Below are 27,925 nucleotides of genomic sequence, written 5' to 3'. Positions count from 1 at the left end.
TAAGCTTTGTTCTGGGATGCAGTTAAGTTCCTTGGAAATAGTTTGATAACTTTGAGTCTTGCTTTTATGATTTTTTTAGGCAGGTCCAGAGCAGTGCTAAATCTAGGGATAATTATTCCCCACTACTGAGACAAGACTTCTCTAAGTATGGTGATCAATACTCCATGAACTATGAGACTTTCTAGTCTGGCTAGTGGGAACAGACATTATTTCCTGCCCCGTGTGAATTCAGAGTACTATTCCCTCTAACCCTTTCAGATGGTTTGTTTCCCAATCTCTTGTAGGTTAGTTCCTCACATATACATTTATTTTCTTTGAGATGGCTGTTCTTTTTTTTTTTTCCGTATTCTTTTCCATTATGGTTTATCACAGGATATTGAATATAGTTTCCTGTGCTATACACTAGGACCTTGTTGTTTACCCATTCTCTATATTATAGTTTGCATCTGCTAATCCCAAATTCCTAATCCATCCTTCCCCCACCCCACCCCCTTGGCAGCCACAAGACTGTTCTCTATGTCTGTGAGTCTGTTTCTGTTTCATAGATAAGTTCATTTGTGTTATCTTTTAGATTCTACATATAAGTGATATCATATGGTGTTTGTCTTTCTCTGTCTGACTTACTTTACTTAGTATGATAATCTCTAGGTCCATCCATGTTGCTGCAAATGACGTTATTTCATTCTTTTTTTATGGCTGAGTAGTATTCGATTGTATATATGTACCACATCTTCTTTATCCATTCATCTGTCAGTGGGCATTTAGGTTGTTTCTATGTTTTGGCTGTTGTCCTCACATATACTCTTGGATCAGTACTCTGCTGAATACTTCAGGGAGACTCTCTGCAAATTTCTAGGACTCTTCTTGTGAAGCTCTCTGCTCTCTAACCTTCTATCTTTTTTTAAAAATTTATTTATTTTTAGCTGCATTGGGTCTTCATTGCTGTGCATGGGCTTTCTCTAGTTGTGGCGAGCAGGGGCTACTCTTCACTGCGGTGTGCAGGCTTCTCATCGCAGTGGCTTTCCTTGTTGCAGAGCACGGGCTCTAGGTGCACAGGCTTCATTAGTTGTAGCACGTGGGCTCAGTAGTTGTGGCTCGTGGGCACAGTAGTTGTGGCTTGCAGGCTCTACAGCTCAGGCTCAGTAGTTGTGGCACTCGAGCTTAGTTGTTCCGCGGCATGTGGGATCTTCCCAGACCAGGGCTCAAACCCATGTCCCCTGCATTGGCAGGCAGATTCTTAACCACTCTGCCACCAGGGAAGCCCCTAACCTTCTATCCTTTGAAATTTAGTTGCCTTGGTCTCCCTGGACTCTTAGCTCTGCTTCTTCAACTCAGATTGTCCACTGAGCTCTGCCTCTGGTACCTCTCTCTGTGCCATGGCCTGGCATTTCTTTCAAGGCAGTAAGCTAGGGCAATGGTAGGGCTCACCTCACTTGTCTCCCATCTCTCAGGAATCATTGTGCTTCATTGCCTGATGTCTAGGATCTTAAAAACTGGTTTCATCTATTTTGTCTTTGTCTTTTTGTTTGTTGTTGTTATTTCTGGAAGGAGGGTAAATTCAATCCCTGTTACTCCATTTTGGCCAGAAGCAAAAGTCCAGGACTGACTTTAATCAATTTACTTGTTGACCTCCCCCCACCTATTTGGGAGGGACCTAAGTGGTTCAGATGCTAACAGTAACAGGGTTAATTTGGTTTCTGCAATAGGAATCTGTCAAGTAATATATATGTCAACTAGGAGCTTTACTGAGAAGCAATGCCAGATGATACAGGTTTCCCCCACTATCTGAAAACAGAGAGTTCCTATGAAACCTTTTGTAAGCTGAAATGGAGTAAAGAAGCAAATACCTTTTTTCATAAAAACGAAAATCCTCTTTGATTTCTTTCAGTTAGTGAAAACAGATATTAATGTAGGTCTTCATAAAATCAAAGTGACATAAAGCAAACATGAAAAGCAGGCGACACTTGTATTTCTTACCTTTTTATCCTTGCTTAGCTGATTTTCCAGCATTGGTCTGTGGGTGTCATATGCTGAATTACAGTTATGCCTCCATCTATGACTAATTTCTGCATTTTCTAATAATCCATAAATTTATATCCTTTAAAATAATGTGACTTTTATTTGTACTCACCTTGGTGAATAGCATCACTTATTACTTTTTCTTGTTGTTTTAAGAGGAACCTTGTTTGGTCAAAAATGACAGTGTCAAATTTCCAGTTAGCAGCAGGAAGAGTACAGAGGCATACAAGTTTTTTTAAGATAGGAGAAGCTGCTGCTTCTAGGAGACAGTATGCTTGGCACTGGCTATCTGCAAAAATAGAAGCATTAAAGGCAGTGTTTTTATAAGGATGGTATGTTCTTTTTGACAAATCAATCATACATGTTACTTCATGGAAACCTGAACTCTATCCAAATTCTTTTCTGAGTTAAAAGTCATTAGATTCTATAGAGGCTTATTTTAGGATATTTATTCTAAATAAACTAGTAAAAACACAACCAAAAAAACCCTCTGTAGAATTAATATAATTTTATGGTTATCTTGTTTATTAGAAATGATTTATTCAGTGACTAATTTGGCAGGGCAAGTATGAGGAAGAGAATCACAATTTTTTTCTTCTCCCTCCACTATTAGCTTACAACCTTAAGATGAACACATTTATAACAATGACAAATTGTTTTTAGTTTTCACTAGAATATCAATATTTAAAGATCTGCATTGTCATCTAAAGGTCATAAATGAAATTTAGCCAAAAGAATGAAATGATATTCAAGAACTAGTGTCATATTTCCTTAACGATTTTAATAGTGAGCATGATGTTCTTAAGGGGTCAATGTAAAGAATATTTTTCTTTACAGCAGAACAAATAATTTTAATTGGTATAGGAATCAATAATAACTTATTTACACCACCTTGATGGTGGGTAAGAGAACGGAGAGGGCAACCATCAACAGTTCATTTTTCCAGACTGGGAAGAAAACTCTGAGTGAGGAGCTGCAGTTTGCTGTTCTCTGATGCATGTAGGGAAGCAGCAGTTTAAATGAAGGAAGAAATAACACTTAGTGGACTGGAATAGGGCGATGGGGAGGGAGGGGCAGAGGCAGTGAATAAGGCACTCCAGGTTTGGAAATAACCTGAAAGTAGGACTGGAATGAAGAAATATCTGAAACAAGTGAAGAAAATTACATGGAAAATAAGGTGTGTCCTAGATACCCAGGAAAGTGCTTTCAAATTTACTTAATTTGAATGTATTTAAAAAGCATAATGCATACCTGATGCTTGAATTTCAATGACATTATCTGCTCTCCTTTCCTGATTTGCTTTCTCTAGTGTTTCATTAGTACAAACAATAGGATTTTCTTCTTGAAGAGTTAAAGAATGTTCTTCTTTGTCTTGAAGTTCTAATAAAAATATTAATTTGCATTGTTCAGGGAAACTTAATGTTGATTAAAATGCTCTCTTGTAATATGATCATAATTGCTAAAATTCTTTGAAATGCATCAGTATTAAATTGAGCAACTATTCAGGTCAATGGACTTACTGTGCTGGGTAGGAAGCTGAATGGTAATAAAGGAAGGAACTTTGGCATCAGATCAGTGTTTCAATCTCAGTTCTGACACTAGCCTCAGTTTCCTCATATGTAAAATATTGATTAATATACCTATTTCGAATATTGTTATAAGGTGTTATAAATACCAAGGATGATTCCTGACACCTAAAGGGCACATACTGTTCTACATCATTTCTCTGTGACTGTCCACAGACCCTTCCTCTGTTACTAATTCTCTCCTATGCCCCAAACCCTATCTGTCTCCATCCTTTCTTAATAAGGTCATTTCTTACTACTTACCCTTTAGCTCCCAGGCATTTTCTACAGGAAGCCTAATAAACTGCCCACTCAGGGCTTCCCTGGTGGCGCAGTGGTTGAGAGTCTGCCTGCTGATGCAGGGGACGCGGGTTCGTGCCCCGGTCCGGGAAGATCCCACATGCCATGGAGCGGCTGGGCCCGTGAGCCATGGCCGCTGAGCCTGTGTGTCCGGAGCCTGTACTCCTCAACGGGAGAGGCCACAGAAGTGAGAGGCCCGCGTACCACAAAAAAACCCAAAAACACTGCCCACTCTACTTCCAGGCCAGCAAAGTGCCTCTCCTTTTTGTTTCCTCAGCACTTGGCATAGTCTCCTGGCACTGACAATGTTGTATGGAAATTATCTGCATGTCTGGTCCACTGTAAGCTTCTCATGGTCAGCAACGTTATCATATTTATCTCTGATATGTGATTTAGTGCCTAGCACACAAGGTTCAATAACTGTAGTTTTCTTCCTTCGTTTGTAAGTATTGTAGAGGATTAAAAATATATATATATATATATAATTTATTTATGATTAGAGTTATATTAACTAGATTGCAATGTTATCCATTAATAATATGATTACAAGATAATTTTAGAAAAACACTGCCATCTTGAAACGTTTGAATATATGAGCTTTAAATACACAGTGAAAAAAAAGAGTAAAATATCCTAAACTAGCTTTTTATTATTTTCAAGTATACTTTTTATTAACTATAAGTAATTTAAATAGCTATGATTAAATACTACAAATTATTAGAGTTTTTGAGGGGGCCTAATAAGTTGTAGCATTCTTTCTCACCCCTGTATCAACAAGAAGTAAAATATATATATCAAAATATTACCTCTGTTACTAATAAAAACTAAGTTGGAGAAAGGAGCTTAGTTTGAGAGTCAAAAGAGCTTTTTAATTAAACAACAGAATTAGAGTTACCTACCCTGCCCCAGACTATACTGTACTGGGCCAGGATTCTGCACTATTGGGGAACTGCTTGGGAAAGATTCATGACGTAGAGAAGCAGAGAAGAATGCCTGTTACTTGTGAGGCAGCTCATTCCTACAAGCTTATGCTCAATTTATTCTTTTTCAAATTTACAATACAGATAATTAATTTCAGTGTCTCTGGGGAGAACACATTAAAGGGCAAAGAGGCCAGGAACATAATACTATAGAGAAAAAATCAGGAGTACAGAGCATTCCCACCTAACATCAGTATTCCTTTAATTGTTTAATTAATGGCTAACTTTTAAAATAAGAAAATATTCTTTTTATCTTTGTCTCCTTTCTTGTTGCTTTCTCTCATTTTCTGTTGCCAATATACCTTGTTACAAGACATCATCACAAGTATGAAAACCAGAAAAGGGTGTCAGTGCTAATTTTGGATTGGTTTCCTTTTTTTGTTTGTTTTTTGGCCTCAAATATGAATAGAATCTAAAAACATTCACAAACCTGAAAAAAACAAATCTTTAAAAAATTCCTATTTATGCATCACATTCATAAGATAATTCTTTATATTTTGCTCATTCTTTCATGCAGAAATTATACTCTGAATTATGGTGCAAATTGGTTAGAAAGATCTGTTACATATAGAATTGTCACCTAACAAGGTAAGTTATAATGCGGTCAAACAATTACACAAAAAGAAACTTTATGACAAATATATATAAACATAAAGGGTCACAAAATTCTGAGATCTTTAAATACTTTTCTGAATTTTTGTTGAATTTTTCATTGTGAAAATGCACTGATGGACAAAGTAATATAACTTTATATAGATCTATAAAAGGTTGTCATATCATGCTGCACACAAAGAACAAGCACTCTTTTCTGCTTTTCTATGTCATGACTTTTTCCCAAGCAGCTCCCCAACCATGGGGAATCCTGGCCCAGTCCAGCATAGTCTGGGTCTGGGTAGGTACTCTGCCCAATTCTGGTGTTTAGTTAGCAAGCTCATTGGACTCTCAAACTAATTTCTGGTATATATTTTACTTCTTGTCTTATTTTACAGTTTATTCAGGGGCAAGACTTTATGTACATTAACAGTATCAATACATAGGACAGTAAGACCTAGGTATACTCTAACTCTCACAAATAAATATTTTTGTACTTATTTCATTTGGGTAAGCTGTGTCAAACACATTCTAGAATACTAGAATTTTATTTTTTTACCAGAAGTGAAATGATATGACGCATTATACTACTTTGATATGTTTATAAGCGATGAATGTAAAACAGTTACAACTCAAACAGAAACTCTTTGATAAAGTTAAAAAGAGTAATAGGCAATCAAACAGGCAAAAGGTTCTTAAGTACACATTAAAATACAAGTTAAAATATGGAGGTAGAACTGTGAGCTAAAAGAGAAAAAAGAATGGCAGAATGATCAGCAAAAGTTAGAAATGTTATGAATCTGTATGACCAAGTTGTAGAAAGTGAGTTTTTACAAATAGTGGCTTTTCTTAAAAGTTCAAATGCACTTTTAAATTTTTTGGAAAATACATATCTACATCTATATCTGCATATCCCATATCTATCTCCGTATACAATGTGTCATGAATCAATGACATTTTCTTTGAAGAATAATGTGTTTTATCTGAAGAGCTTTATTTCTTTACCTTCTATAATAAATTATACATTTAGTCCTTGAAGCTATCATACCTACACCAAAATATTAAATTACTCACCGTCTTTTCCATCATTGTCTGTGACTTCAGTCTTTGAGGTGCAAGTCTTATACTTATTTCGCAGCATAATAAAGTCATTCAAAAGGTCCAAATTATTCTCCTGTTTTTTACCATGTTTAAAAGATGCTTCTTCAATTTTGGAAGAGGAAGATGATTCAGTAGATGGTACTGTGCTGTCAAGTTCCAAGTAATCTTTATTTTCTTTAGTTCGGATTATTCTATAACCTAGTTCTAGGTCAATCTTTGGCTTTTCTTCTTTTCGTGGTCTTTCAACAGCAACATATTCATCAGAAAAATACGAGTCTGTTACTGCTTTTGACAGAGGTGGAGTCTTTTGTGAAGGTGATAAATGATCGTTTGTAGATATCTCAATAAGTTTAATAGGTGAGGAACAACTTTTATGTTCTAGCCATGCTGAAAACAGAAAATGAAAATATCCAATGACTTTCATGCCTAAATGAATGTTCTACTAGGGTATTAAGATGACCTTTACTTCTGGGTTCTTACTAATATAATTTGATCCTTACGAGTACTTTGTTTACTGCTTTTAAAATCAATTTTTCGTCTGAATAAAATAAATTTTTAAAGGATAAAAATTCAGCACCTCTTTTTCCTATTACTGGAGCTAAGGTTACTGAGCAAAGAAAGAATTCCAGACTATTGTCAATAGTCTAACAACAAGTCATAGCCTTGGAGCTATCATACCTACAGTTATTCTAAGGGTCAAAAATTTACATGCAAAGCAAGCCACAGACCAGAAGAAAATACTTGTAATACATATACTTTAAAAAAGACTGTATCGGGCTTCCCTGGTGGCGCAGTGGTTGAGAGTCCGCCTGCCGATGCAGGGGACAAGGGTTGGTGTCCTAGTCCGGGAGGATCCCACATGCCTTGGAGCGGCTGGGCCCGTGAGCCATGGCTGCTGGGCCTGAGCGCCTGGAGCCTGTGCTCCGCAATGGGAGAGGCCACAACTGTGAGAGGCCCGCATACCGTAAAAAAAAAAAAGACTGTATCCAAAATATTTGAAGAACTGTTATAATATTTTAAAAGAAAGTCAATTAAAAATTTGACAAAATATTTGATCAATACTTCATATAAGATATGCACATGCTGCAATATGGATGAATCTTGAAAACATGCTAAATGAAAGCAGTCACGAAAGACCACATATTGTATGATTCCATTTCTATGGCACATACAGAACAGACAAATCTATAAAGACAGAGAATGGGAGTGACTGCTAATGGGTACAAGATTCCTTTTGGGGGAGGATTAAAATCTCCTAAAATTGATTGTGGTGATGATTATACCTCTCTGTGAATATACTAACTTTGAATGGTAATTCAATGGTTTTTAGTGTATTCACAGAGAGGCATATACTTTTTTTTTTTTTTTTTTTTTGCGGTACGCGGGCCTCGCACTGTTGTGGCCTCTCCCGTTGTGGAGCACAGGCTCCGGACGTGCAGGCTCAGCGGCCATGGCAAACGGGCCCAGTTGCTCCGCGGCATGTGGGATCTTCCTGGACTGGGGCACAAACCCATGTCCCCTGCATCGGCAGGCGGACTCTCAACCACTGCGCCACCAGGGAAGCCCGAGAGGTATATACTTTTAATGGGTGAATTATGCGGTATGTGAATTACATGTTCATAAAGCTATTATATATTTTTTAAAAGAAGGTATAAATATAGCCAATGAGCTTGTAAAAAGATGGTCATCATCATTAATTATCAGGAAAATACAAATTAAAACCACAATGAGATACCACAACATACCCATCAAAAGGGCTAAAATTTAAGATTTTCAATGCCAAGAGTTGGCAAGGATATAGAGTAACTGAAACCCTCACACATTGCTGGTGTAAATGTAAAACAGAGCAACCATTTTGGAAAAAAGTAGTTTCTTAAAGAGTTAAACATACACCTACCATAAAACCTAACAATTATACTCCTAGATATTCACTGAAGAGAAATGATAACAAATGTCCACAAAAAGACTTCTACAAGAATATTCATAGCAGTTTTATTCATAACAGTAAAAACCTAGAAAAAAATCCAGGAGAGTTGATAAACAAACCTTGGTACATCCATATAATGAAAAATTCCTCAGTAATAAAAAAGAAATGAACTACAAATACACACAACATCATGAGTGAATCTCAAAAATGTTATTCTGAGTAGAAGGCAGACACAAAAGAGTTCATACTGTATGATTCCATAAATGAAATTCCAGAACAAAGGAAACTAATATATAGTGACAGAAAGTAGACCAGTGGTTACTTGAAGTCAGGGGTGAAGGTTGGTAGGGGAGAAGGGTGGGATAGAAGGAGAATCACTATAGAATGCAATGGAGCACAAGGGAACTTCCTGGTGATAGAAATATTTTATATCTTAATGGTGGTGATAGTTTCATGGTATAAAAATACATGTGTCAAAATTCATTAAACTGTACAGTTAGAACAAGTGCATTTTATTATATGTAAATTATACTTCAAAGTTTATTTGAAAAAAACATAAGTGTCTTATAGGCCAGCTAAATATGTAAATGAGTGAAGTACAGGGCCAGTGCTTAAATCATAATCTTTGGGAAGATAGATTTTGTTTTTTTCTTCCATAATGTGGTCTATAAATTTTTTTGCTTTTGCTTTTATTAGAGATACTGGTATCGGAAACATTTTACTTTTCTCTTAACTATTATAAATATAAGACAAAAGTGCAAGAGTAATGCTAAATACCAACCAATACCTGGCCTCAATTTGTGAGTGCTGGGAACTACGGTGAACTGGAGGGTGCATGGTCTGTCTAAATGGTGAGCTACTACCAGCCCTAACCAGTTGTTGCCATGTGAGAATCTGAGTCTGATTTTTGGAATTTTAAAGACAATTTCAAAATACAGATCAGTTTCGTACAACCCTCCAAATTTTAAATGCTGGTAACTAATTAAAATACCATATGGGTCAACAGTACGTGGGCTGAACAGGATCTGAGTGCTACCAATTTGCAACCTCCAAGATATTTTCTAGAGATATTCTAGAGTGTTTAGTAGGTAAATAGGAACTGTTTACTATTTCACTTTTCTGATTATTTTCCTCTACTACTCTCTTTAACCACCCCTATCCTGACAACGTGGCCACGGGCTCCTGATAAAGTTATTGCTTTTTAAACTTCAGGATGAAACTTCGGGATTCATAATTCTACTAGATAACAAGATGAGTTATATGTTTCATTTTAACCTCAATATAGTTATATATCATAATAAAGATTATACATAATTTTATAGATTTAATACATTATTAAGGATATTGGAAGACTCCATAAAATCATCTTCTCTCTTTTCTTTGTCTCACAATCTGACCTCATCTCTTTTAAAATTCTTCTTCTACCATGGGTAACCATCTGGGTCTTAGGATAGACTGGTGTACATTTGCTTCATAGTCTGTTTATCTACCCTCTTTTCTACCACATCCAAAGCCCTCTGTCTTCTGTCTTTGAAACATCCCTTGATAACAATTCTCACCCCAATTCCTATCTCCTTAGAGCAGTCTTCCAACGTACACAATAATGTCTAAAATTCACTTCTTAAAAAAATTTTATTTACTTATTTTTTTATTTTTGGCTGCGTTGGGTCTTTGTTGCTGTGCGCGGGCTTTCTCTAGTTGCAGCGAGTGGGGGCTACTCTTCGTTGTGGTGCACGAGCTTCTCATTGTGGTGGCTTCTCTCGTTGTGAAGCACGGCCTCTAGGCACGTGGGCTTCAGTAGTTGTGGCATGTGGGCTTAGTAGTTGTGGTGCACAGGTTTAGTTGCTCTGCGGCATATGGGATCTTCCCAGACCAGGGCTCGAACCCGTGTCCCCTGCATTGGCAGGCGGATTCTTAACCACTGCACCACCAGGAAAGTCCCTAAAATTCACTTTTAAATATACTTATTTACTCTGTAATAAAATAAAAGTAAACTTCCCCAGCTCCTTTAAAAGCTAAATTTATTAACTATTGCACAAACTGATTTTAAAACAATACGTATTGAAAACAATACGTATTTAAAACAATACATATTTCAAAAAGGTATAATTGAGTCTAAGTATGTTCCATTTACTATAATGGCACACATAGCAACCAAAATAACTCAAAAGAGGAGGGGGAGTGGCCAAGATGGTGGAGCAGGAACACCCTGAGCTCACCTCCACCCACGGGCACACCAAAATTAGTACAACTATTTGCAGGGCAACTATTGATGAGAAAGACCTGAAGACTAGAAGAAAAAGATCTTCTACAACTAAAGATATAAAGAAGAAACCACAACGAGACAGAGAGGAGGGGTGGAGACAGAGTATAGTCGACACCCATACCCCCCCGCCGGGTGGGTGACCCACAAATGGGAGGATAATTACAGAGGTTAATTGCAGAGGTTCTCTCCAAAGAGTAAGGGGTCCGAGCCCCACATAGGCTTTCATGGCTGGGGTCATGCACCAGGAGGACGAGCCCCCAGAACATTTGACTTTGAAGACCACAAGGGCTTAATTTGGGGAGAGCAGGAGAGCTGTAGGAAAGAGTCTCCACTCTCAACGGAGGCACACAAAATCTCACTCACCCTGAGACCCAGGGCAGAAGCAGTACTTTGAAAGGAGCCTGGATCAGACCCACCAGCTGATCTTGGAGAGATTTTCAAAAAGGCCAGCGGCAATTGGAGCTCACTGCGGGGACACAGAAATTGGCAGTAGCCATGTTTTGGGAGCTCATTCTGCCATGAGGATTCTGGTGATGGCAAGTGCCACTTTGGAATCCTCCCTCTAGCTTATTAGAACTGGGACTGGCCCCACCCATCAGCCTGTCGACTAGTACTGGGACGCCTCAGGTCAACCAGATAGCTGCGTGGGGACACAGCCCCACCCACCAGCAGGCACCCCTGAACCCCTAGCCACCCTGGGACCTGGTCCTGCCCACCAGAAGGCCCAGGACCCATTCCTGCCCACAAGTGGCTGGACAACAGCCCCAGAATCTCCTAGGCCTCAGCCCTGCCTACCAGCAGGCCAGTACCAGCTATGACACCCCAGGACCCTGCAGCCAGAGACCCCAGCACCTGTCTCCACCTATCAGTGGGTGGGCACTAGCCCTGGATCCCTTGAGTCCCACTGCCACTCCCCAGTAGGCTAATGTCAGCTCTGGGACACCTTGGCCCCTCAGCCAGCCACCTCAGGGTCTGACCCCACCCACCAGCTGGCAGACATCAGCTTCAGGACACCCCAGGCCCCTGAAGTGTCAAAAACCAACCCCACCTACCAGCAGGCTGACACTAGATCTGTGACCCCCAGGTCTATAACCAGCCATCCTGGGACCTGGCTTTGCCCATGAGTGGGCCAGCAATAGCCCCAGGGGCCCCCAGAGCTCCAGCCACCTTGTGACCCAGCCCTGCCCACTAGTAGCCCGCAGCCTCCACACAAGGGCAGGGCTTGGCAACCAACTGGACAAGGGGCCAGCCATGCCTATCAGACCACTCACATTAGTCAGTCTGCCACAACAGAAGTACCTAGACAGCCCACATAAGAGGCACCCCTAGTGCATATAGCTCTGGTGGCCAGAGGGGAGTGTGCTGCTGGGACACATACGACATCTCCTACAAAAGACCACTTCTACAAGACTGGGAAACATACCCAACCTACCATGCATATAGAAATAAAAACTGTGAATCAGCAAAATGAGGGGACAGAGGACTATGCTCCAAATGAAGGAACAAGATAAAACCCCAGAAGAAGAACTAAGTGAAGTGAAGATAAGCAATCTACCCAATAAAGAGTTCAAGGTAATAATCATAAATATGCTCAAAGAACTTGGGAGAACATAAAGTTCCTAGAAGAAGAAAAAAAATTAACTCAAAAGACATTTTTGTCTTCTTAAATTATACAAGTAAAAAACCCTTAATGAGTAAACTTTTTGGTAACAAAGGAAGATTTTCTATTGTTGAAGAGAGATTACTAGATATGATTGAACACTTAAAGCTCAGCTGTCAGGCTGAAAAATAACAGTGCTGGTTTGTATCTAGGCTGATGTAAACAGAAAATGGGCTAGAAATTAATCATTTATAAAAGAAAACAAAGACACTAACTGAAAATGGCTAGACATTTAAAGCTGAGACTATAGAATTTTAGGACAGAAAGAGATTTAATGATTAGCTGGTCAAACTTCCTCATTTTTTCAAGGAAGAAAATGAGGCTTAGTGAAGGTCGAAGTTATAAATTCTGGCGGAGCCAGAGCTATATTTAATGTTGGAATTTAGTTTTATTTTCCCAATAACCTGGCGGAAAGCCAGTATCTAACATCTCATTCTGAAAATGTTTACACAAGTGATATTTACTATTACATACTTACATTTTAATTGAAGCACATTGGTAGGCAAAAATGTCTCCAGTTTACTATCATCAGAAGATAGATTATGATACAGATATGTACTTAGATGTTCCAAAGTTTCTGTCATTATCAGATTTAGTCCTGCTTGTTTCCACCACTCTGCATTTTCAGGATTAACCACAAGGCTTTCTTCTTCAATAGAAAATATCTTTTTAAAATCTACAACTGAATATAGACTGTTGGGCTCTCCAGTTCTTGGCACTTAAAAAACCACAACAAACCAAAAAACAAATAGTGAGAAACAGTCCACAGGGCAAAAAAGATAAAAAAACACAATAAACAGAACCACACTGGAAATTTCTTACAAAATAGATTTTTACAAATTAGAAAAAAACTAAAATAAAGTTATGTCTAGTATTTCATCTTCAAGATGCTAATATTTGTAAAAGTCCAAAATATTATAGCAATAGAAGTTACATAAAGGTTTATTTCAACTTATGGAAATATCATGAAGTTAAAATTATTCTACTATTTAGTAGGAGATGGAACTATTATTTTGTTTGACCATTTTAGTAATTACTAAATTAATACATTCGACAATATTTTGAAGAGTTAACGTAAGATTTATTAAATCAGAAATTCCAATTCATTATAATGAGCCTAAACAAGATGATATATTTTATCAGATTTTTATGATGACTATCATTTTAAGTATTTTGACACAGAACTTTCTGCTTCATTACTTTTTAGCCTAAGTAGGGACACAGAATATTGTGTGGAGGAACTGAAGTAGCACAACTACTTAATAATATTAACTGCATTACAAGCTTCAATCCAAAATTAGGATTATAAATTTTGAAATCCTAATTTTGGAATGGTGCTTTTTATAATGACAGTATTTTCAATAATAATAATAATACTGACAATACATTTCTACTGATTGTACCTTTTATCTATACTTTCTGTTTAGCATTCAAAATCAATTAACCTTTACCTCTAAACAAAAATGTATTCAAAGAGCTTCTGCAGCTTTCTGATTGCCACATCATACAGTATTTGTTAGCTGATTCTTCAGCAATAAGCAAACTACTGAAAAAGAAGAGTTAAAGTTTAATTTATTAATTATATTGTCTTTTTGCATAATAAAATTTCAAGAAAAGTATTTTTCTAAGTATTTTCTACACTCAAAAGCATGTCAAAAATGAACTCTATTTTAGGGCTTCCCTAGTGGCGCAGTGGTTAAGAATCCGCCTGCCAATGCAGGAGACACGGATTCCAGCCCTGGTCCGGGAAGATCCCACATGCCGCGGAGCAACTAAGTCCATATGCCACAACTACTGAGCCCACGCGCCACAACTACTGAAGCCTGCGCGCCTAGAGGCTGTGCTCCGCAACAAGAGAACCACCGCAATGAGAAGCCCACGCACCGCGATGAGGAGTAGCCCCCACTCATCACAACCAGAGAAAGCCCACATGCAGCAACAAAGACCCAATGCAGCCAAAAATAAAATAAATAAAATAAATAAATTTATTTTAAAAAAATGAACTCTATTTTATAAATGTGTAAACTGAAGTAGAGAGTTCCATAGACCAAACTTCAAATGCTTACTTCCTCCTACCCTAGGAAGGTTTGTCAGTTTGTCAGCTCCCTAACTGCTCCTGCTTTCCTGTAACTTACTTCTACTTCCTTCCATTTCCTTCAGTGGAAGCTGGAGCCAGAGGGGGCTGACTTGGGAGGGTTTTAGCATTTCCTTCCGTAAAACATGCTAGCACCAACACTATAAGCCACCCAAAATAAAAATGCGATTTACATAAAATTATCTTGCTTACCATACAAAATGGTAGCTTCAACACAAATTTTTATAAAATCGCTGTCCCCACCAGGTCCATTCTAAACAGAATTTCTGGAGCTTCTACTGGCTGAGGATCAGAACTATGAAAAAGTTCTGTCTGCTCTATCTTCTCAGGAAGTGACAGGTCCTAAAGTTTAGTTCAAGTCCTTCAGTCTTGTGTGTGAGTGAGTGATGTCTGTCTGTGTGTTTTGGGTGCTGAGGAGAGAAGAAAGTATGTACGACAAGCAGTGTAAATCAGTAAATACTGCTTATTAGTAGGTATGAAGTTATTAGCCTTGGTAGGGAAGAGACCATTAATTCACGAACCCTTTAATCTATGCCCCAAACCTCCCACTCCCTCCTAAGTGAGAATTTTATTTTGCTTCTCTGTTCATATGGAGCATACATGAGCATGCTAATTGTAGGTACTGCTAGTTAAATTGACAGTTCTGAGTAGTAGCAGACAACTAAGTCTTACGTCTAAACCATCCAATTTACCCACATAATCAAAAAATCTGGCATGTGGCGGCAATATTTGAGAATCTAGACAATTCTTCAACCTTACCAAGGTCTCTTTGACAACTAGACACCTCATATTGTAGGCGATTATTTTAAAGTGAAAGGAAGAGAAAATATTTAGGCAAGCCATGTTCAGCAGAAGACAATAATATAGATAAATATTCTCATTCCTTTTTTTTTGGCTGCACTGCATAGCATAAAGCTATCTTAGCTCTCCAACCAGGGATTGAATCTGTGCCCCCTGCAGTGGAAGCGTGGAGTCTTACCCACTGGACCGCCAGAGAAGTCCCTATTCTCATTCTTAATGGAGCTTTCTGAAGATATGTCTGAATTTGATATCTTCTTTGTTCATGTATGGAAATATATTCACGATTCAGTAATCAGTGTGGAAATAAAGACGTAATGCCACACAGACTTTTCTTTTTAGCACCATAAAATCTAGCATAGAGTTTTACATGTAGCAGGAACTCAGAATATTTGTTAACTGGGCATACCTCCAGCCAAAATGTTGTGTTCTGAAATAAAAGTAATTAGGGCCATAAAAGCAAGTTAAGAGTATAATAACATTACATATTATTTTTCCTTTCTGTTTTTTTTTAAAACACTTTTTCTCTTTGTTTTTAGTTTCACAGTTGAGGTGTAAATCTATTTTTTAAATAGGGACTTTTAAGTTTTTGTATTCATGAACCAATGGAAACTATTCCCGTTTCACCAGTGATGAGACAATTCCTTTAAGTTGTTTCAAATGGCCCTGGAAACTTCGGCTAATCTATTTATTTATTTTTTAGGTTCACTAAATTTATTTTAAAAATCATAAAACGTGTCTTACAAAAGAGCATTATATTCTGCACACTGCTCTGACTAGATGCCAGGGACATATGGACTATTGCTACTTTTCCTCCCTGTCCCACCCCACAAATGTTACAGTGACCACAAAGCAAAGTGTTCGCAATAATTACATGGGGGGATTTTTTTTTAAACCACCACCAATAAGCAAAATTTAAAATTCACTCACTCTGCTGCTGTTTCAAAATTTCAGGGTTTTTGCATACCCTCCCCCACCCCCCACCCGTTTGTAAGGAACTGAAACATTACATCTGGTGAACTGCAAAGATTTCACTACACCTCAATTGCAGAACACCTATGAAGCAGAGGAATGTTGGCTTTTTAAACAAAAGCAGATAATAAAAAAAAGATGCAGGACTCCTTCAGTTCTTCACTAATCTTAGAAAAACTTTCCAGAATACTGCTTCACACTGTTCTGCAGCAAATACTGTGCATTCTGTATCTGGTCCCGTGTTCCTGTAATGGTAATGATCCGATCTTCGGACGCTTCTAAAGGCTCATCAATTTTGATCGAAGCTCCTGACTCATGACGGGTTTGTTTAATCCACTGACTACCTTTGCCAATAATAGATCCAGCCAGATCTTTGGGAACAGTTACTTGTGTAGTTATAATAGGCCCACCAAGATCACCATATGAGCCACGATCCCCAGCATAGGAGTAATCACATCCAGAGCCACCTTGTGGTTCATAAGCCATCTGCCACTCTGACGGGCTCCATGTATCTACTGCAGAGTCCCACGTTTCATCAGCACTGAAACCAACCACACCATCATAACGGTCTCCAGGTCTCCCTCTTCTGTCATAGGCCATTAGATCTCCTTCTCCAGGTGGTGGTGGTGGAGGAAGAAGAAGATTCTGAGCTCTGCCACCACCTGGGCCCCCTCGTCCAGGAGGAGGTGGAGGAGGTCCTTGGCGAGGGCTCCTATCATCATAATCTCTTCTGGATGGAGGCATGGGACGCCCACACCGACCAGGAGGTATTCTGTCAAAACCACCTTTTCCCCACATGGGAAACCCACGGGACATCCACGGCGGTCATCAAACATCATTGTAAAACCATCATAATCATAGGTTTCATTGTAAAAATTGGGATCATAAGGCTGAGCACGTCCTTTGATGGGAGACTCTGATATAAGATCAAGGATGATCTTTATGCACTCTACAACCATATCAGGTTTTCCTCCAATAAGAACGACTCTGTCAGTGGAATGAGGACAACATTCCTGGAAAAGCTTGATTGTTGTCTGAGTGTTCTCTCCAAGTTCTTTGATTTTAGCACCTTTGACCCCAATAACTCCTCCAGCCAGACTCTGATGGATCAACAGTCTCAATTCGCAGTCAAAGTCACTTCCTTTATAGTGTTGGTAATTTAAGCATTCCACAGCATCAGATTTGAGCGGGAGCTGGCTGGTTGCAGTGGGTGATGGCAACTGCAGGCCCTCTTCCAAGGTAGGGATGATTTTCTTCAGAATTTCTCCAATTGTTTCAATATCAGCACTGATACTCAATATGCGCTCAGGGCCACTGCTGTCTGGGACTGAAACACTGGCATTGTAGTCTGTACGGAGAGCCTTAATATTCTTGCCTCCTTTTCCAATCACTTCCCCAGGATTCTTGCTCTGAAGCAGAATGCGTAATTCAACTCTCTCATCAGTGTTTCTAGATTTTTTAAAAGCTTGTTCATCTTCCATATCTTCAGCAGGGCGTTTACCAAATTCGCCATTGGTTCCGGTGTTGGGAAAGGTTTCCTCTGGCTGTTCAGTTTCCATTTTCTTGTATTAAAGGGACACAACAATCAGTTATTAATATATCCTTGCAGGGCAGAAATGAAGTGTTCTGGGTGGGACCAACTGACACCCTAGTGCTGCAGTAGCCAAGCAAGGCTACTGTCCCTATGCCGTCCCTATGCTGCCTCAGCCGGTCACAGCTAGACAGAGAATGAGTGTAGGGTTTTAAGGAGAGTAATGCTTTGAACGAGTGTAACGCTTTGAACGAGTGTTAGAAGTCTTTTTGTTCGTTTCTTTTTATAGCTGAGTAATATTCCATTGTATATATATATGCCACATCTTCTTTATCCATTCATCTGTCAATGGACACATGTTGCTTCCATGTCCTGGCTATTGTAAATAGTGCTGCAATGAACATTGTGGTACATGACTCTCTTTTTTTTTTAAAACATCTTTATTGGAGTATGATTGCTTTACAATAGTGTGTTAGTTTCTGCTTTATAACAAAGTGAATCAGTTATACATATGTCCCCATACCCCTCCCTCCCACCCTCCCTGTCCCACCCCTGTAGGTGGTCACAAAGCACTGAGCTGATCTCCCTGTGCTATGTGGCTGCTTCCCACTAGCTATCTATTTTACGTTTGGTAGTGTATATATGTCCATGCCACTCTCTCACTTTGTCGCAGCTTACCCTTCCCCCTCCCCGTACCCTCAAGTCCATTCTCTAGTAGGTCTGCGTCCTTATTCTCATCTTGCCCCTAGGTTCTTCATGACCATTTTTTTTTTTAAGATTCCATATATATGTGTTAGCATATGGTATTTGTCTTTCTCTTTCTGACTTACTTCACTCTGTATGACAGACTCTAGGTCCATCCACCTCACTACAAATAACTCAATTTCGTTTTTTTTATGGCTGAGTAATATTCCATTGTATATATGTGCCACATCTTCTTTATCCATTCATCTGTTGATCGACACTTAGGTTGCTTCCATGTCCTGGCTATTGTAAATAGACATGACTCTTTTTGAATTATGGTTTTCTCAGGGTATATGCCCAGTAGTGGGATTGCTGGGTCATATGGTAGTTCTATTTTTAGTTTTTTAAGGAACCTCCATAATGTTCTCCATAGTGGCTGTATCAATTTATATTCCCACCAACAGTGCAAGAGGGTTCCCTTTTCTCTACACATGTACATATATACACTACCAAATGTAAAACTGATAGCTAGTGGGAAGCAGCCGCATAGCACAGGGAGATCAGTTCGGTACTTTGTGACCACCTAGAGGGATGGGATAAGGAGGGTGGGAGTGAGGGAGAAGCAAGAGGGAAGAGATATGGGGATATATGTATATGTATAGCTGATTCACTTTGTTATAAAGCAGAAACTAACACATCATTGTAAAGCAATTATACTCCAATGAAGATGTTAAAAAATAAAATAAAATAAAATAACACTGCTATTTAAAACACCAAAAAAAAGTCTTTTTGTTCTAACTTTGGCAAATCATAATACACAGATAAGACAAGTTTCATAAATTCTCATTAGATATTTGAATTATAACAATAAGTAGGTATATGACTTGTGTGATGAAAGAGTTTACTGCAGTTTAAGTAAATACTTTCAATATCAGATTGAAATTCAAGATTATACTAATTTCAGCTAGTTTTTGTTTCTAACTGCCAATCTGCCTTAACAGATGGATTAGGGTATATGGAGTAAAAAAAAGAGTAAAAGAGCACACAAAAAAAGAAGTATACGTCCTGCAAATAAATGCCTTGCACCTTAACAAAGGGATTAAAAATATTTAAACCAATTATAGATAGTTTCTGTACTCATCCCATGCTATTTTTTTAGAGTTCATATCTGATATGGGTGGTTCTAGTTCATGGTAGAGTTCTGTATAGCACAAATTTACCCCCCAAAGGAAATACCTCTTTGCCAGAAGATGAAGATAATTGGGGCCCTCAAAGTCAGGCTCCTCCATCTTATGCTGTGACACCTTCCTGAGACCATTAATAGAAGCCTGAGCAGCTAGTGATGAGATGCTCCAGTTGCTTCCAGTAATCCAAGAGCGTTCTCCTCTGGCAGATCAGCCAATCACAGCTAAGAACTCAAAACCCAGCACACAGTGTCCACTCTGGGAATAATTTATTAGAGACTTGGAGATGTTCCTGTAATTTTCCTTAAAATGTGTTATTTTAGGACATACTAAGTTCCAGGATTACAGTGGGGAAGAAGGGGGTTGTACTGGTTATGTTCTTAGTTGTGTAACTAGCATAAGAAGTAGGGGAATGAGGTGACTTTATTCCAGGATGGCAGACTAATCTAACATAAAAAACATTAAATTACAGGTATGCTGTATGGTATAAGATAGCAGTCAAAGCTATCTCAGACTCAGAGGACAAAGATGCTGGGCTATTAAGCTATGCAATTTTGGCTCAAACTAGAATACAATGATCCAACCCTGCAGTATAAATTCTGAGAAGATTACAGACCATCCTGGGCTGTACTGAACAGATTTGTGGCTCAGTATTTGGTTCTACGTATCTGGTTTCCCCAACACCAGTACCACATTGACACAGGTAAAGAAGGTCAGTGGATGTCCTCTGTTAGAGAGGGGATGTGATCTCTGATACTCCTAGGGAAGTAAGTTGAAAGCCAAATCTATTGTTCAACCACTGAACACACTGCTCTGTTACCCTTGGCTCTTCCTGGTCAGAGAGGTATGACAAATCTTTTGGAAGACCCCAAAATAACCCTATGAGGTATGTACAATTATTATCCCAATATTACAGATAAGGAAACTGAGGCACAGGGCAATGAAGATCACAGAGCTAGTTAATGATACAGCCAGGCAATCTGGCTCTAGTTCAGGGCTCTTCACTACTCATTATGGGCTGAATTTGTCCTCCCCAAAATTCATATGTTGAAGCCCTAACTCTCTGTACCTTAGAATGACTGTATTTAGAGCTAGGGCCTTTAAAGAGGTAATTAAGTTAAAACGGGGTGATTAGGGTGGGCTCTAATCCAAATAACTGGTATCCTTTTAAGAAGAGGGGATTAGGACATAGACGTGCATGGAGGAAAGACCACATGAAGACAAAGGGAGGGGCTTCTCTGGTGGCGCAGTGGTTGAGAATCTGCCTGCCAATGAAGGGGACATGGGTTCAAGCCCTGGTCCGGGCAGATCCCACATGCCACGGAGCAACTAAGCCCGTGCACCACAACTACTGAAGCCTGTGCGCCTAGAGCCCGTGCTCCACAAGAGAAGCCGCGATAGTGAGAGGCCCGCGCACCACAATGAAGAGTGGCCCCTGCTTGCTGCAACCTAGAGAAAGCCCTCGCACAGAAACGAAGACCCAACACAGCCAAAAATAAATAAATAAATTAATTAAAAAGCAAGTTTAAAAAAAAAAAAAGACAAAGGGAGAAGACAGCTATCTACAAGTCAAGGAGAGAGGCCTCAGAAAGAATCCAATCCTGCTGATACCTTGATCTTGGACTTCCAGCCTCTAGACTGTGAAGAAATAAGTTTCTGTTGTTTAAGCCAGCCAGTCTATGGTATTTGTTATGGCAGCCGTAACAAACCAATATACTGCTACACTGTATTTCATGGTAGTGAGTGACAATAGAGGCAGTGTCATTGGTAAGCATCCACTGGCAATGTTCTAAGCAGATTGTTTAAATTTTAAATTTAAAATTAAAATTTTTAAGTTGTTTATATTTAATGGTAATATATTCACATTCGAAATACTAAAAGTATAAAAGAGCCTAGCTTGATCACTTACTACCTCCTATATTGCCAGGTTACCCAGTTTCCTTCTGGGCTCAACCAACAGTACCTGATTTTTGTGTGCCCTTCTAAAGATATTCTATGCATATAAAAACAATTATGTACATATATATTCATATATTCCCTTCAGTTGCTTACTATGAACACCATTTAATCTCTTACATTTTTTTTCACAGAGCTATCTGGGAAATTGACTTTACATGGAGAGATTTAATTAAAGATTGCTTCTTCTGAATTGCAATTTGAGTTCTAGATTTAATCTTTACTTACATTTTACAAGCAGGAGAAGATGGAAATTTCTGAAGTTCTGCACATAATGAATTCACTGAAGAATGTTGGTTTGTTAGGTGTAGATGAGTTAATGGCATTTCTAACTCTACTAGAATATATAAAAATTTAAAAAATCATGTTACATAAACATTGAATAAAATTATGTATAATTCATAATTTTTTGTAAGCAACTATTATGTTTGATCATTGTGTTACAACAGAAATTTTCAATCAAAAGAAATTTGGGTTGTTTGAAACACAAAATAACAGTTTTAAATTTCCATCTATATAAAGGATTACACATATACCACATGGTGTCTCAACTATATACTAGTGATTTTTAAAAAATACATTGGCAACTAAACTTTATTGTTTACTATATAAGATAAATTCTAAGACTTTATGTGTAATAATGTTTTCAATTCTGACAACTTATGTTGTCAATACTTAAGAGGTAGTACTATTTTTATCTCCATACTAAATACTGGTGATGTTAAACAAATAGTATTAATAGACAGTAATTTTTCACCTTACAAAGTATGGAGTCTAGGTGGCTTAGCACAGAGTTATGTCTTTTATGGGGTGGGCTTGAAAAACTAATCCTCATTTATCATAACTAGTCAGTGTGTTTCTGTCACTTTCATAAATAAAGCAGTATACTTCCAAATAGATGATTAATATGATCAGATATAAATGTAACTAAATAACAGCATCATCAACATAGTTAGGGAGCAATACAATCTGGCATTACACTGGAACAAGAGATGATTCTGAGATTCCAAATTCGGTAGGATAGTGATAGTAACAATAATGATGGGATTGCTTTGGGGATTAAAAAGTTAAATTTACAAAAGTATAACAAGGGTCAGCAAGACTGCTAATACTGAGGTAAAATATAAAGTTCTTTTTAACTGAGCTATAAAATTACAAGATTTCTATTTGTAATATTAATGCTATTTCCTCCATTCCTCTTCCTCAATCTTTGTAAATCTCCTCTTTTGATGCTAGGATGTTAATGATAGTAACAAATGTAAAGGGGTAGATAAAAGAACAACTTGGCTTGCAATAATCAAATTTTAAACATGAAAACTGTCTCATAGTAGACTTTATATGTGAATGTATTGTACTTTTACATCATATATAGGTATCCCCTGATAAGCTCCATGATTTATTCAAAATTTCTACCTGGTTCCTTGTACTCTGATTCACATTGACTTTGAATGGCCAAAATTTCTGTGGAGCTGCATTTTATATCCTCAATGTAAATTCCATGCTTGATAGTAAGATCTGGGGGGAAAAAAAAAAAAAGGAAAAAGCCTACTACCAGCAAAAGTACTATGATATTAGTTTTTCTGTAGTCTTGTTCATTCTTCAGTGGCAATGATTCTGAGGAGTCATTTAGTACACCATCAGGGCCAAGTGAAGGCTGGGAGTGTAGCACCACAGCCATTCAGTACATTCACCTGTCCTTTTCCATTACCATGCATAGATTTGTGTCCTTCTAACAAGCCCATGGGCCACCTGCAGTTTTGAGCTCTGCTAGACTTTCAAGTTCTGGTATAAATTTGATCTATTTACTTAGGTTGGCTTTTCATTACCTTGCTTGACTTGTAGGCTCGTCAGTAATCCCCTGATTTACTCTTGTCTGCAAGAATTCCTTCAAGTCTGTTGATGACAAGCATCCCTATTCTCAATGGATATCACAAATTCCCCCTTCACTCCTCCCTAATGTTATTTATCTTCGATTATTTCAACTGGAATGTATGAGAGGACAGTTAAATATTTGGGCTCAAATTATATTAAAAGACTTCGACAATATTTACTAGTCTAACTGGGAAGAAACCATCTAAATTCTAGGTTATGACTCTCCCAGTCATCTGATTCCATGAATCATAACCTTACTCTGAGCTTCTAAAGTCAGCATAGAAGTTGTTAGTGCTTTGTCACTATGTATAAGAAAATAACTCAAAAAAATTAATACAGTCATACGTGTTTTAGCTCTATTTTTATAATTATCTTGAAATGGTTAAATTAATTTCAGAGACATTTTAAGCTTGCAAGTGTATAAAGAGGAGACAATGAGAAAAGTGTCTTATCAATAATAATTTTGAGATTTCGTTGTGCAAACTTACAGGACACTTTAAAACTCTGAAGGTTCAGAAAAAAGTTTAATGAACAAGAATTTTTATAACAAACATTATTAAGTAGTTCTAACAAGTAATAGATTTTAAATTTAACTCTCACCTCTTCTGAAAAGCTTTTCATTTTCATCTACATAATTTATCATTTCTGGCATTAAGTTTAATGACTCCTTCAGTTCTGAGAGTGATGGAATATCAACTTCTTGTTTGAGGCTTGCAGATATTAAGAATTCACACTCAGGCAAAATTGATGCCTGAAATAACATATAGGTAAAACTAGTTTTTATTGAGGTTTTCCAAATAAATATTTCTGAGTTCATAAATAGATACATTTGCTTAATTGGTGTACCAAATTTTAAACTAAACCCACACTCAAAAACTTTAATGCTCTGCATACATTTTATTTAAAATGTAAGTGTAGCAGCCAAAAAAATATATTACAAGCAATGTTCTCTCTGAGTAATATCCTTCATGGCCACCGATTACATTAGTGACATACAATATCCCTAGATGCAGAAGTATCTTCTTTTATGTTAATAACAAATTTTCAAACTTCTAAATTAAAAACAATCACTGCAGCAAATGAGAGCTGGTGAATGGAGAAGTAAAAAGAGCAGATGGAATGGAATGGATCTTTACTGCATTCCACAGAATTTATTTCTCTTTCATTCCTACAGAACTGGATTCTTCAACAAGTGAGACTGTATGTGCATAACTCTCAGAATTAACAGGGGAGGAAGAGGGAGACTGGAGAAAAGGGGTTAATAGGTGAATTAATTTGTTTACCATGTGTGTTAAAGTTTTTAGTAAAAAGAAAACAAAACCTTTAAACGCCTTAAGACCAATATATATATGACCACTTAATGTCCTATACCAGGTATATTGATTAAAATTATTAAAAAATTCCCTATACCTGGGCTGTACACCAGACCAATTAAATCAGAATATATCTGAGTAGGATCCAGGCTTCAGAATTTTATTAAAATTTATCAAGTACTTCCAATGTGTAGCCAAGGTTTAGACCACTGTCTCTGAAGTAAATTTGCCTCTTTAATTGATACACGTTCAATCCGTTATCAAGTCTTTTTAACTTGACAATAGTAAATGGCCAATGTATATTACTACATCTTGTAAAAGTGTGATTTACTAACTTTTATTTAAAAATTACTGAAAGCAAATATTACAGCTTCATTTAAACCTACTGTATCTTCTAGCTTCTCCTGACAAAAGTTCTCTTTATCCATGTAAAAATCTTCCACAAAACCTTTCATATCTCCTTGAAAAGAGAAACACTCCCTTAACAAAAAAATAAAACATTAAATTAGTGTTTACTAAAAGCAAGGTACATACCAAATGTAGTTAATCAAAATACATAGTGATTAAAATTAGAGTTGAGGTAAACAATGATAAAATACTATGATTGATAACATCTAGACTTGTGAGCATACAAAGAATATTTTCTTCTCTTAAAAATATTCACAACACTGGGCAACTAAGTACCTGAAAAAATCAGCTTCTGTGAACATCTGTCCTTTGAAATCCAACAGGGGATCCTTTACCAAAAATAGTTTTAGCCTACTCAACAGAGTATGCGAAGTTGGTAGCTGACTTCTATAGGTCATCAAATTATTTACAAAAATTATTTCTTCATCATCAATATACAAATCTGAAAATAAATAAGAAATATAAAGGAAGAAGAAGAAATCTAAAAGTTATACAAAAGGATCTAGATAGTTACTGTAGTCAGCCATTGATACAGTCGGGGTTTTCAAACGCATTTTAAAAATTTATTTATTTATTTATTTAAAGTATAGATGATGTACAATATTATATAAGTTACAGGTGTACAATATAGTGGTTCATAATTTTTAAAGGTTATACTCTATAGTTATTATAAAATATTGGCTATATTCCCTGTGTTGTATAATATATTGTTATAGCTTATTTTATACATAATAGTCAAACACATTTTAAATTCTCTAGTTCCTCACTGTACTGTGCAAATAAATCATGCAGCATAGTACTGGTACACAGGCAGAAGCTCAATAAAATGTAACATTATTTAGTACACTGAGTAGTAACCAAATGTCCTGAAAGAGTTGTAAAGGCTCATATTTTTTTCCAACAAAATTAATGTAATCAATGGAGGAAAACATCTTGTGGTCTTACGCCTCAAAATAGCCAGGGTTAGCCTCAGCAAGATTGTAAAGAAATAAAAGCATTTGACTTCTGCTGACCCTAGTGTTTTCTTCTCTGTAAGATTTTATCTCTTAAGGTCTCCAATTCATCCCCAGAGACTGACATGTAGGGAATGGAGATGGTCTAAAAAGCCTATAAATGAGGCCAACTCTGATTCTAGCACACTAAGGTTGTTCAAACATGTTTGTTATAAAATTAATTACAATGGAAGCTGTGTAGTGAAGTATCTACTAGAGAAGTGTGACACAGCTTGCATATTAGGAAACACGACTGCTAACAGTTAATTGTTGGAAAAGCTTTCTCCTCTCTATCCCCACCCTATCATGTTTGGGCCACTTTAGAATCTTAGCTAACAGTGTCAGTGCTTTAGCAGTTTCTAGGCCCAGGAGAGAACATAAAACCTACTCCCATTCCTCAATAATCTCTGAGTGGAAAAAGAAAGAGGAAAATATAAACTCAGATGAGGAACTACTCAGAAAACCAAGCTCCCCAAAGCGAAAGCCACCTTGAAGGGGAAGCAATGGTCTCTTGTTTTGGGCAGTGGCCTTTCAGTTAAGTAATTTTAGAATGGTATGAGAGAAGGATAGCATGAAGTGATGTCTCCCATGACCAGTTACATCACTGGTATACATGTGCTTAATAAATATGTGGTGTAGAGTAGAGAGGCAGGGACCATCTCTTTGCCTAGTCCTAACTTAAAATACCAAAAGAGAACTTGTTGTGTAAGCTAGCCTCCTAAGAGATTGTTCATCTGTTTATTGGAACCTGTTAAGTTCTTGACAATCCTGTGACCAAGAGCTTCCCACGCATGATACACAGCAGAAAGCTAGCCAAAATCAGGTCCATGTCTAAGCAGGGTTTAGCTGAGACGATTTAAAGACGGTTTGTTCGTAAATCCATTCCGTAAGTACTAATGAAGTCATGTTAACAGTAAAAACCCAAACAGCATTCATTTATATCCCCATCTCCACCTTCCACTTTCAAACACAGCCCCTCTAGCCGTCTTTCCTTCCTACAGGCTCATCCTGGTATTTCTGGGAGTCCATGAGGATGCCTCATATCAGTTATGAGGTCTTGTTTTCTAACCACCTTTTTTTTTTTTAACATCTTTATTGGAGTATAATTGCTTTACAACTGTGTGTTAGTTTCTGCTGTATCACAAAGTGAATCAGCTATACGTATACATATATCCCCATATCCCCTCCCTCTTGTGTCTCCCTCCCACCCTCCCTTTCCTACCCCTCTAGGTAGACACAAAGCACCGAGGTGATCTCCCTGTGCTATGTGGCTGCTTCCCACTAGCTATCTATTTTACATTTGGTAGTGTATATATGTACATGCCACTCTCTCACTTTGTCCCAGCTTACCCTTCCCCCTCCCCGTGTCCTCAAGTCCGTCCTCTACGTCTGCGTCTTTATTCCTGCCCTGGTCCTAGGTTCTTCAGAACCATTTTTTTTCTTTTTAGATTCCATATGTATGTGTTAGCATATGGTATTTGTTTTTCTCTTTCTGACTTATTTCACTCTGTATGACAGACTCTAGGTCCATCCACCTCACTACAAATAACTCAATTTCTCTTTATGGCTGAGTAATACTCCACTGTATATATGTGCCACATCTTTATCCATTCATCTGTCGATGGACACTTAGCTTGCTTCCATGTCCTGGCTATTGTAAATAGTGCTGCAATGAACATTGTAACCACCTTTTTCTGTTGGAGCCACTTGA

General features: G+C 37.7%; 2 protein-coding genes across 2 annotated transcripts in view; both read right to left on the bottom strand.

Annotated features, from left to right (window-relative positions):
• SHOC1 (shortage in chiasmata 1) overlaps positions 1-27,925 on the bottom strand; it is a gene marked incomplete at both ends in the record, with an annotated part of 95,564 nt that overhangs the window by 48,528 nt on the left and 19,111 nt on the right. The window contains 10 exons of the mRNA XM_082843643.1: positions 2,132-2,308; positions 3,271-3,390; positions 6,530-6,943; positions 12,888-13,127; positions 13,861-13,955; positions 21,858-21,966; positions 23,043-23,144; positions 24,102-24,252; positions 25,183-25,294; positions 25,499-25,664. Of these exons, the coding sequence (XP_082699769.1) occupies positions 2,132-2,308; positions 3,271-3,390; positions 6,530-6,943; positions 12,888-13,127; positions 13,861-13,955; positions 21,858-21,966; positions 23,043-23,144; positions 24,102-24,252; positions 25,183-25,294; positions 25,499-25,664 (1,686 nt within the window). The remainder of the gene's footprint in view (positions 1-2,131; positions 2,309-3,270; positions 3,391-6,529; positions 6,944-12,887; positions 13,128-13,860; positions 13,956-21,857; positions 21,967-23,042; positions 23,145-24,101; positions 24,253-25,182; positions 25,295-25,498; positions 25,665-27,925) is intronic.
• Positions 16,385-17,833, bottom strand: LOC309964541 (heterogeneous nuclear ribonucleoprotein K-like; the record flags this gene model as incomplete). The annotated part of the gene is given in 2 exon segments (XM_082843644.1): positions 16,385-17,068; positions 17,071-17,833. Coding segments are annotated over 2 exon segments (1,389 nt in total). The 3' UTR covers positions 16,385-16,442.

Source organism: Leucopleurus acutus, assembly GCF_964270905.1.
Source record: "Leucopleurus acutus genome assembly, chromosome: 7".
Lineage (NCBI taxonomy): Eukaryota > Metazoa > Chordata > Mammalia > Artiodactyla > Delphinidae > Leucopleurus > Leucopleurus acutus.
This window is presented reverse-complemented; position numbering and strand designations above follow the sequence as displayed.